At 40.2% G+C, this 12,089-nt stretch overlaps 1 protein-coding gene across 2 annotated transcripts in view; it reads left to right on the top strand.

Moving 5' to 3' along the window:
* The window catches only part of OPRM1 (opioid receptor mu 1), a 52,834-nt gene extending 50,679 nt beyond the window's left edge, over positions 1–2,155 (top strand). For both annotated transcript variants that reach the window (XM_033056579.2, XM_033056578.2), the window contains exon 4: positions 430–2,155. In XM_033056579.2, coding sequence (XP_032912470.1) covers positions 430–468 — 39 coding nt within the window. In that variant the 3' untranslated portion in view covers positions 469–2,155. The remainder of the gene's footprint in view (positions 1–429) is intronic.
* The last annotated feature ends 9,934 nt before the right edge of the window (positions 2,156–12,089 follow it).

The raw sequence follows: 12,089 nt of genomic DNA, 5'->3' as shown, positions 1-12,089 counted from the left end.
AGTCCACCTCACAGCTAGACTATAACTGAAAATCCAAACGTTAGACACTTCTGATATGAGCACAGAATGTATTCAAATAAAATACTGATTCCCCTGTAACTGCTGCAGAATGAATACAGAAAGGGAGTAAATTTTTTCCATGCTCATGAAATTCATAGAGAAGAACAGAAAGAGAACAACTGGCTTGATATGAAGTATATTCTAATTCAAATTTCAGACCTACTAATGTTTCTTTGTGATTATTTCCTCTGTTGCTTCATGGCAAAAGCATAGTCCTGCTTTACTCTGGGCTATGTGCTTAGCTTTATACATCAGGACAGTAGTTGCAAATGAGAAACAAATTCATCCTAAAAAAAGCACACACACAAGCTTGTGGGTGGGAAGATATCAAGCAATTGTTCATTGTATTTGCAATTTTTTTCCTTTCAGTTGGAACTTCAAGAAGCTGAAACCACTCCACTGCCGTGACAGGGTCTCCTGGTGCATGGCTCTCAGAGCAGTTGCCACTGCCACAGAGTGCTAGTGGGAACATGTAGGATATGCTTTCCCTCAAAAAAATACCACAGAGGAAAGTGCCTGCTTTTCCAGTCTGTCAAAAATTGATTCTGCAGCACATCTGCATTGCACATACCAGAAGCATGAAATGTAACAGCGAGCAGAGCCAGGAGATACAGGGACCTTCCAGGCTCCAGTGTTCCAAGCAGTCCTGTTTAGCAGGAGCACATACCTTAGTCTAAAACAAAGCTACTGTGCCTGTAGCAACCTGATGTGCTCTTGGTAAGGTACAGTGCTGTTAAAACAGGTTGAAAAGAAAAATTCAAACACTAGACAACTATAGTTTGAAAAATAAGGTGAGTTCTTGAGGATGGAAAATAATGGGATAAAAAGTTTTAATACTGTTGAGTACACTCTATTTACTCTTAAAATTTATTTGTAGAGGTGTTTTCTGTGCAGGTGATTTGCGTGCTGAAGTCTCACAAGGTCATGTAGAACAACACATTTGTAATTCAAGAGGTCTTCTCTTGTGAGGGTTGCATGTTCTTCACTTTCAAAGGAAATTTTTTTTTTTAGTGATCCCTAAAAAAAAAATACAAAAACAAAAAAAACAACCAAACAAAAAAGTTTTCAAGCTTCATCTTCTGCTTCTACTTCACATATATTAAAAAAGACTTTAAAATCAGAATAATGAGCTATCACTTTTTCTAAAAGAGATGAGTAAATGAAAGTATTCTACATTGTTATTGATTGTCAGATGATCCCCAAAACAGCATATATTAACATAAATCTCTTTGTGAATAAAAATGTAGCTATAAGCCTGTCAGAGCATGCACATGTCTTCTCTTTCAAGTAGTTTCTCAAATTTCAGCTTCTCTGTCAGCAGCATTTTCAATTTGTAAGTAAACAACAGCCCCTATATGAAGTACTTGGAGCAGTTAGTGCATTAGACCTTTTTTAAAGAAGAAATTTTAAAAAACAATTTGCTAGATATCTATTTTTTCTTAACCAAACCCATGGTGTGTTTGCTTTTCTAATTAACATAAATGCATCTGCATTTTGTATTAGCTGCTAAAACACATTAAGATTTCAGGAAGAAACATTGTGCTGCAGCAAATGCCTTCTTAGCTGTTTTCTAGTATGAAAATTAGAAATATCCATGTAGATAATTTGTGGTGTAATGTATTTTCTATACATTGTTACTTGCTTTGTAAATAAATCATCAGTAGCTGACTGGGGGGAAATGTACTTTGATGAATTTAAGTGTATTCTGAAATACAACTATATAGAATAGCGTGGGTTTTGTCTTTGTCTTTCTGCAGCCAAAATATATTTCTTATTTTCATTGTTAAATGTGTAATAATAGGTTTTAATGTGAAATTGTTTGTTTCTGCCATAGACTGCATAATAAAGATTGAAGACCAAATCTTTGCAAGTTGTAAATTAAAGGATTATTTGAGTTTAATCACTGAGTTGCTGCTAAATATGTAGCATATATATCAGCAAACTATGAAGCTAGACATAAAAGAAGTGCCTTAATTTTCTTCTCTTTCTGTTGAAAATTCCACTGTGTGGTCATATGGATTTATGTTTAATTTTGTGTTAGTTTAGCTGTATCACCTCATAGTTGTCATTAAAGTTTAAACCAGAGTCATCACCATTCTGAGAGGTTTTGCATCTAATTCTCAAACAGCATTAGAGAAGCACTTGGAAGAAGTTGATACATTGTTTTGCACGACAGAGCAGTACTATTTAAATAAAAAAACACAGAATACACTGGATTTAAATGGACTGACATCCTATGACATCATTGCTACCTGATGGATTCAGAGTAGTCTGACATGCTCACATACAACAATCAAAAAATGTTAAAATATTGAATGAGTATTTGGAAAGTCTTAACTGATAGACCAAAAACATGTTTAAGTTAACTTAAGATCATAGTTTTGTGAGTAATCAAAAGTTCAGCTTTCACAAAATTAACAAAATTAATTGAAGCCTCTATTTCTCCTTTACTTTGCATGAAGCACACAGGCAAAATATTGTGCCAGCAGACAGCCAAATACTTTTAAGGACATTTTCTGTTTCTGCAATCCAACAATTGAGAAACCTGACTGTAAATATGCTTAGCAGTAATAATGTTGTAGCCTTGATGGTTTAAGGATATGAGGAAGTAAATTTTATTAGCAGAGCACTAGGAAAAAGTAATAAAAATATCTTCTTTACCATGAGGCCCAAATGTTCATTGTTAGTGTTTTCCAGTAAGTAGCATATTATTATACAACTTCTGTATCTGCGTTGTAAACCTTTAATAAAAATGTCTGTTTCTTGTGGATTTGCACTCAACCCCATTGTACATGTTTGTGGTGAGAACATTAAAAAGCACTGATCCCAAACAGACCCTTGAGGGAGACCATTTGTCACCAATGTCCATCTGGACTTTGAGCCTTAGACCACTACTCTTGGGGTGTGGCCGTCCCAGCAGTTTCTCATCTGTTCAACAGTCCACCCATCAAAGCCATGTGTGCCCAATTTCGAGAGAAGGACATTTGTGGGAAACCAAAACCATGTCAGAAGTCTTACCTATGTCCAGACAGATGACACCCAAAGCCCTTCTCTAACCCACTGATGTAGTCGCTCCATCATAGAAGGACACAAGGTTGGTCAGGCAGGATTTGTCCTTGTTGAAGCCATACAGACTGTCCCAAATCATCTCCCTGTCCCCCATGTGCCTTGACGTAACTTCTAGGAGTTTCATGATGTTCCCAGACACAGAGCTGAGGCTGATATGTTGGTTCCCAGGAACCTCCTTTCTACCCGTTTTAAAGACACATGCAATGTTTCCCTTTTTTGAGTCACCTGGGATTACGCCTGACTGCCATGACTTTTCAAATATGAAGAAGAATGTCTTGGCAATTACACCAGCCAATTCCCTATTTACTTGAAGGAGTCTCCATATAAGGGAAGAGGAAAATTGAAGAGATTTTCTACTTAAATGACCCCTTGACAAGAGGTGCTCCATCCTGGAGTTGACATTTTCCACTGCAGAGATAGACTCCATGAACCCAAGTCTCTTTGTGTGAGTTTGTCTCTGTGGAAGCTGGAATGTAGTTGAGTGCAATTTCAGATGCCTTAATAGAAGAAATATGCAGCTCAGTTGGTTTTGAACTGACTTATGCTGGTTCACTCAACTAACAAAAGGAAGGGAGAGCTCAACAGTTGAACTCCTTGTCTTTTTGGCTTTATTGTTAATTAAGTCCAAGCAGCATGAGTAGGCTTACTTGTGCCACAGGTATCTGAATCTCATTTTGAATAATGGGAAGAAACCTTAGAAATCTACATCATGACCTTACATATCTCCAAAATAATAAAAAAATAGGGCACTTAGATTGTGTCATGAGCAAAGCAGTCTCAACTAATTCTTGCTAATTAACCATAAGGACTCAGCTAATCAGGAAAAACTCTGAAAATTACTATACGCCAACTGCAGTATTAAAATTACTGTTTTGGTAGCCTCCAGTGGGTCCCTGCTCCAGTGTGGGTTGCCTGCAGACACAGTCCTCTCGTGGTGTCCCTGTCCTTGCTACTTTTTTTTCACAGATGTCAGTGTATTGGGTTCTTTTTGATCACTGCAGTTTTCTATATAAGGTCAGTGTTTTGCCAAATTTACAAAAACACAGTTTAGCTCTGATTTTCCAAGGACCATTCAATTTTTTTTTCAGTGACCTACTTCTGCATTACTTGATTTTTTCAGAACTATGTTTTTAAGATCATGTTCTCTTGAATGACTTTTTGTACAAACAAACTGAAAGACGTTCTTTCAGTTTTTGCTTTGCACAAACATTTTCTTCAACGTGTAGGATCAAAGTGATGACTTTCGTGTCAGGACTGTTAACTGCTTGGAAAATATATCATCTGGGAATTGCCAGTACTGAAATTTCCAAACCAGCACTTTACTTTCTATCCAGCTCCCAATTTGACCAGCTGCTGTTTCTCCTGATCTTTTTAAAATTTCCTCTTGATTTGTGGTTCCATGTACTACATTTTCTCAAATAAAGTAAAGGCAAAAGTGCTTTGACTTTCATATATTTTTGGTTGAATTTTTTACCTGACACAGGATCATATTCTTCTCTTTTCCCCCCACCCCCCAGCCCCTTCTAGATTTCCAACAACTAGTTGTTTTCTTTTGAATTTTTCAAAGAAGCAATATATTTGTGAATAAGATGCAGTTTAGTTCAGGATCATCTGAATTCTCTCTCACTTCTTACCAATTCTGAGAACGTACATATTCAAGCCTCTTATATTAAATGTTTGCTTGATTTACTCAGTAGTGCAGAGATGATACAGGCTGTTCAAATGTAATTGCTTTTTTTTGTATTCCTTCACTGGGATATTTTCTTGTATCTGATGTTCCAGAGAAATGAAGACAAAAGAACAGGGAACTGGCAGGCTCCAGGCATACACTGTTCACATGTAAATGATGCATCACGTTGTTTCTGCACATCAATTTACTCTCACAGTCTCTTTCTGTAAATATCTATTTTATTTTTCCCTTGTAATGCTGTCAGTAGGCAGGATCAGAAGAACTGTACATTGAGTCAGAGGGATAAATACAACCTGGAAGATCCAAATGTGATAAGGGGTGTGATGATGAAGGGCAGGCAAAATGTCTTGCTCTGAAAGATTTATAGATCAAGATTGCTTCCATGTATCATAATGCAATTAGATAAAAACAGAGAATGGTAGCGTTATAACACTGACTAACACAGAAGTTATTATACAACATTTATGAGACTTTTATTTTCAAGAGAGGATCAGACCGTATCATAGTATTCACTTATGATGGGTCAAAATTTCACACATTTACATTAATTCTTGGTAATGGAGATGATGAATCTCATCACCAGATGAACTCTGAATGGGAGGCCTCCCATTGGTGTTGCTAATAACTATAACCTCCCTCTGTGCTGATGGTCTCTGGCTTAATGCAGTTCATTACAGAGCAACAGAAGATTAATTTTTTTAAGTGTTTGATAGAGAATTTATATTGCCTTTTATACTGCCATCATCATCTCTGTAATTTGGAAGTTGGATATGGGATAATTGTAGGAAAATTTTTCTTCTCTCCCAAGAAAACCATGCACGAGATGTGGCAGAGAAACCCTGTGTTAACAGTGTGAAAGTAGAAGTAGCAGTGGAATTAGACATGTAACTGTACACAATACCTGTACTTCTGCATATTGGTCCAGCTGAAGTAGAATCGCAGAATCGTTTAGCTGGGAAAAGAGCTCTAAGACCATCAAGTCCAACCATTAACCCAGCAGTCCCAAGCCCTCCACTAAATCACATCCCCAAGGGCTGTATCTACACATCTTTTAAATACCCCCAGAGATCAGAACTCAACCACTTTCCTGGATAGCCTTTTCCAGTGCTTGACAAGCACGAATGGAACAAGTTTTCCTAATATACAATCTAAACCTCTCCTGGCACAACTTGAGGCCATTTCCTCTCATCCCACCATTTGTTACCTGGGAGAAGAGGCCAACCCTCACCCAGCCACAACCTCCTGTCAGGTAGTCGTAGAGAGCAATAAGGTCTCCTGTGAGCCTCCTTTTCTCCAGGCTGAACACCCACAACTGCCTCAGGCACTTCTCCTAAGACGTGTGCTCCAGACCCTTCACCAGCTGGAAATTTTAGTCCTTTTAATAGCAGAGGGTCTTTAAACAGTCAGAAAAATAATTGTAATCAGTAGGAAGTGAAGCAATGGCAAATTCAGGTGGTTCCCCTGTATACATATGTACTAGAGACATTTTAGACAGAAGCATCATGAAGGTATAATGGGATTTCAACTTATTGAACTAAGAATACCCTCCCTCCACACTTTTGTTAAAGCAAAACATCATGCATTGGGATCACTTGGACTTGGTGAAAGACCAGTAGGATGCTTGTGTAGAAAGTCTGACCAAGGTTGTAGCATCTAAAGAAATCTTCACATGTTTTGGTTTAAAAGTAATAATGCAGGTAACCAGTTGCAGTAGATTTTAAGTAACAATGGCAAAACTTCAGCAAATCTCTTCCAGGCCCTAAACTAACATACATCAATAATAAAATACAGTCTAGAAGTGAGTAGACAGAAGAAAGCAAACAGCATAAGTAAATTTATTGTTCAGGAAAATTCAGTGAAATCAGTATTACCTATAACAGAGTAAAACTTAGAGTAAAATTTAAATGTCACACAGGTGATTACCTCCGTAGGCTGTCTTACTAAGGTTTTCCCTTTCCACTCCTCCACTCCTTTCCCTTTAACATTACTGCCTCTGCATTGTAGCTGCTATTTTACCTTCTTCCTGGTGTAAGTTCAGTGGAACTACTGCTGTCTCTTCTCCAACACAGCAGCAATCCTCTTTCTTGTCCTATTCTTTGGTAGTGATTCCTCCTTTTAAGTGCATAGTTTCTAATAATGTATTTGATGGTTGCTGCTGGGCTTTTGGCAGAGATATCAATGAGAGTGTTAGAAGGAGTATTATTTTTTTAAGTTCATGATGAAAAGAACAGCGAAATAAAATGTTATATTAAAAAGTGTTATGAAGAAAAAAGGAATTGTGAGTGTTTAGTAGTGTACAGGCTTTCTTCAAGCTCAAGGTGTTTTGTTGCAACCAACATAAGCACCTCTACTTGTGAATCTGTGGGTATGTGCAAATTCAGGTGTCCTCCAGAAAAGGCTGCTGGATTAGAAAGGATTAATTGGAGCAATACAGAATAAATGCCTCTCTTTCATCTTGATCTGTATTGCTTTTATATTCCTCACTAATGTAGCACTTAGGAATTTAGCCTGATACTGCAGCTACTTATTATTCCAAAACTTACACTGAATCAAAGAAAAAACTATATCTCTTTCTTCAGCTAATGCCAAAGGTGAATTTGGTGCAATGGAATTAATTGGATGCTACATTATGAACGGAATACAGGTTTTTGTGTAGTTATTTTTCTGATGTTTGTGGTAAATTTTGACAGACAAAATAGGAGGACAAAATTGTTGCAGAGATTCTCATCCAAAGTCATTATACTGTGAAAATCTGGGAGACTGCTGATAAAATCCCAGTGATAGATACATCTTTCTAGGCAGTTGTGCAGTGCCTTTATAGCTTCTCTTGAATTATAAACAGAATTTGTCACTGTTTCCTATCCAGGAGGTAGAGAGTATATCAGAGAAGGTGCAAACTCACACAGTAGGATTTCATATCTTCCAAAGAAACAAAATCACTGGAAGACTGAAGGCTGGAGAAACTGAATTGTGAGCATTGCCAAAAGTGGTATCATGGTTCAGGCCACACTCCAAAGCTCACGGTCAGGGTGCTGACCTATTGCATCTGCCTCTCACCTACAAACATGTCTTTGGGAATTGAACCTGCTGTGGTTTCCCTCGTATCACCTTCCCATCCTGTCTTGACACTAAGATATGGTTTACCATATCTGGATGCTCTGCTCACCTTACCAGCTGGTGTTGATGAAACAAATGGAACTTGGGAACTAAGGCAGTTTTGCATCCTGTTTTTTCTCTCCATGGGATCCTCTTGTCATTAAGCTAGTTTCAAATGTCAGATGATGTGTTGTCCAGTCCTGCCTGGGCTGTGGCCCAACCAGGTCACCCTACAATCCTCCAGAGCAGCCATGCTGCTAAACCAGTCCATCCCTTCCTGCAGCTGAACTTTATTCCCAGGGTTTACTTCACACACTGATTTTCTCTATGAACAGCATCATCACACAAACTCTGCCTTCATCATTTCTCTGATTCCTTATGTGATAGGCTTCCTTTCTCTCTTTAATTAGTGAAATTCCCACACTCTCTTTTAAAGATGCCATTTGTGTCACTGTCTCCAAAGTTCTGAGCTTTGTTTGCTGCCTCAGTCCTGAAGCTCTGATCTGCTTCTTCCAAATAGTATCAGCACTATAAGTCATTATTTTTCTTGTGTTAGAAAACACATTTCAGAAACAACACAGGCGCCTGAATTGCCTCATGTCATCAGTAGCAAGACGAACAGAATAAATTGTTTCACAGAAAAAAAATTATGTTCATGATGAAATATCACATCTGTCTGGGAAGTTGATATGTGTGTTCTACAACAGTATGAAATCTGATTTGGAGCTCCTCCTGACATTTGCAGAGCAAAATTTCCAAATTTCACAGCAAATGACACCACTATCAGAGTCATCTTCATAGCTGCTGTAATATATGAACTTAAGTGCTAAGCAAGGTGAACTGAATTTACTGTCTATAAAAAATAAGATTTAGGAAAATACACCTTAGAAAGAAAGATTCTACTTCAGCAACAGGACTGCAAGAGCACAGGCAGGCCTGTCAATTACCAGCACATGGCTGCCATTGCAAGGGCTGAGGGCATTGGAAATGCCTCTGACTTTTCAGCTATTTTCTTGTGACAAACCATGATAGTGGCTTTGGGGTTTCACTAGGCAGGCACAGAACATTTCACAGGGGTCAGAAACACATCATGGGCCTTAAATGCATTTTCCACAAAATAATCTCTGACATCTGAACCCTCAACTTTTAGGGTGCTCTGCAAAACAGCTTTCATAAATTGCTGGATGAGACACATGGATATGAAATAACCAGACACTAAAAATCTTCCCCATCCATTGTGTGGCCAAATGGAGTATTCCACTAATCTCATGCCATCCATTTTTCATCAGACAATAACTACCCCTTTCCCACACCCCTTAATTTAACAGCTCTTTTTTCTTTGTGTCTGCTGCTCAGGTGCTCACAGAGCATCTTTATCTCTAGACTGACCTGGGTTTAATTTTACTGTTTCTGTTTCAGGTCTGGAGAGGGTCTGTGTCCCAGACAGCATCTCCATTTTCACACTTGCAGTAAATGCTGTCACCTCCCTGCAAAACTTCCTCAAATGTAGGCTGAGACCATCACAAACTTGTACACATGCAGAAGAGGGGAAGACAAAAATCCAAAACAGTACTGAGGATAATGAAGCCAAAAAATCATGATCCTGCAGCAAACTCTCTGATTTTTTTTCCCCTCTTACACACAAACCTGTGATTTCCTCCCTTGCTTGTGCTGCCAGCAGCCAGCAGGCTGTGCTGAGGGATCAGTTTTCTCCTTCAGTAAGTTGCTGAGGTCCGTTTGCAGAAGCTGTTTTCCCACCGGCAGTACAAGAACTTGTTTGTCTGCCCAAGACTGAAAGCACTTTGCCAAGAAGTGGAAAGGGGAAAGATACGGTTTCCCCATCAAAATAACAGAGCAGTTTGTCACTGTACACAGCATCCCATGTACTGCCAAGGCTTCTATTAGACAATTTGAAACAGCCCCTAGTGACAACGAGGTTATTTCTGAGAACAGGAAGATAACACAGGAACTTTCTCACTGACAGTAGGCACCTTCTTCCAGCAATAAGAAAAAGCCACGATAATAAGAAGAGTGATGATGGAGCCATTCCAAAGAAGCAGTGATGAAATAGTGTCAGATGCCAGGGACCACACCTTTGCCCTCTGTGTTGCCTGCGATGATGCTCGTCGCAAGCTCTCACAAAGCAAGCCCAATAAAACCCAACAGGTTTTTTTAAGCAGACAAAAGACAAATGTCCAAATAATAATGAGTAACTCAATGATATCTTTATAAAACATTGGAACAGCTTATGTTCTGTACCACCACAAGAGGGTGTAAAGCAAAATCAAGAGCCAAACAAGAGGCAGGCCAAGCCAGTGAGGTGAGGTGAGGTGTCACAGCAGGTATAAGGGTAGACATATGGTGTCTCACTGCCTTTCCTGTCAGCATTCCCTCAGCAAGCATGCCAGGAAGGATCCTAAAGAAAGATATCATTGGATGCTTTTTTGTAGAGTCTTGTTTTCAGGTCCAGAAACCAAATGTTTGGCTGCACATTAGGCACTGAAAGCAAGAGCACAGGTTGAGATCACATGAAAACTGTTTGCTCAGGTTGTCTTCATGACTCCCTGTCTAGCAGGGGAAAAAAGAGAAATCATTGCTTGGTGGAAGCAAAGGTATAACTTTGTGGGAAACTGAACCAAGCTAATGTTCTGCTTCTGAAAGGAAACTGTCTCCCTCCTCCCTCCCACTTACGCAGATCTTCTTCCTTCTGCTTCTGCCTACAGAATCCAGCTGCATCCCTTCTGAGGGGCACTGAGCCTCTCCATAAGGCAATTTCAGTTATCATCACTGCCGATGAGTATCCAGTTTGCTGTGTCTGTTCCCTGCTGCCTGACTTGGTTGAGCAGACAGAGGTTCCAAATGATGATCTGATTAGCCCAAGGCAAGTAGAAGAAGCATGTAGGAGGCTGGGGGAAGAGAGATGACAAAGACAGGGACATTCTTTTTTCAGCTGAGCCCTTAGGACAAGCTCATTTCCTAGGAAACACACCTTCACCATACTGCTACCTGGCTAGCCTATCCAGTTAAACTGAAATCCTTTTGACAAAAATATCTGTCTTCTTTTAATTGAAACAGGCTGCTCTGTGACCTTAAAAAAAACCTAGTAATAGTCAATACCTGTCAGAAGAGACTACAGTAATTTCATGATTATAAGCCGCACCATTTTGACTAAAATTTTGCTCCCACTCCGGAAATGCAGCTTACACTCAGGAGCGGCTAATATGTGAAAAAATTTCTGACATTTCCAACCCCGGAAGTGCAGACGAGGTGCTGAGCTGAGCATCTGTTGGTAATACCCAGGATTTCACAATTGTTACAAATTGGTTACTCTGTTGCACGGCGGGTGGAGGCGGGCTTAGTGCTGGCAGCGCGGGGTGGGGGAGGGAGGCGGGGGAGCTCCCTCCTTCGGCAGTGCAGCCTGGGGGAGAGGCGGGGGGCTCCGTGTTGCCATCCCTGTGGTCCAGGTGGGAAGTGGGGTGTTCCTGCCCGCTCTGTCCCCGCCTGCCGCTGCCGCCATGGGAGCAGGGGGGCTCCTTCCCCTCCTGCCGCCCGCTGCCACGGGTGCCGGCAGGCTCTGTGCCCCCCTGTCACCGTGGGGTAGCACCAGGCCGGGGCAAGCGAGCCTGGCGGCAGCGGCGGCTGGCCCTGAGCGGCCCCGCCGAGTGGTAGCGCCGGGCTGGGCCACCTGGCCCCATCAGCAGCCCCTAGCAGGCCGAGCCTGCACAGCCCGAGCCAGTAAACCCCGCCATCCCGCGATTCTGTTACTATTTGGCAACTTTGTTGCACGCGGGTCCTCGCTGTGAACGACAGAGCAGTTTATAATCAGGTGCGGCTTATTTATGGACAAAGAACGAAACGTTGCCAGCACCTGGAGATGTGGCATATAGTCCATGCGGCTTGTAATCGTGAAATTACTGTAATCTTCCTAAAGGGTACCTACAATAATCAATTAAATTTAAAAGCAGTTTTAAATATCACATTGTGAACTAGTAGAGGGCATTCCTCAGTCAAAACATTCATTGACTCTTCCTGGTTCCAGATTATACAACTTAATAATAATATTAGTCCCATAGGGAAATTCCTTGTTTAAAGAACCAGCAAAATTTTATTTTATAGCAGTAAACTGAAAAATCTGCAGTGAAAATAAAAAAAAATTAAAAGGCTGAGCAAAATA

The sequence above is a fragment of the Catharus ustulatus genome, chromosome 3, assembly GCF_009819885.2.
Source record: "Catharus ustulatus isolate bCatUst1 chromosome 3, bCatUst1.pri.v2, whole genome shotgun sequence".
In the NCBI taxonomy this organism is placed as follows: Eukaryota; Metazoa; Chordata; class Aves; order Passeriformes; family Turdidae; genus Catharus; species Catharus ustulatus.
The sequence above is the reverse complement of the archived record's forward strand: the minus strand, read 5'-3'. Positions and strand labels throughout refer to the sequence as shown.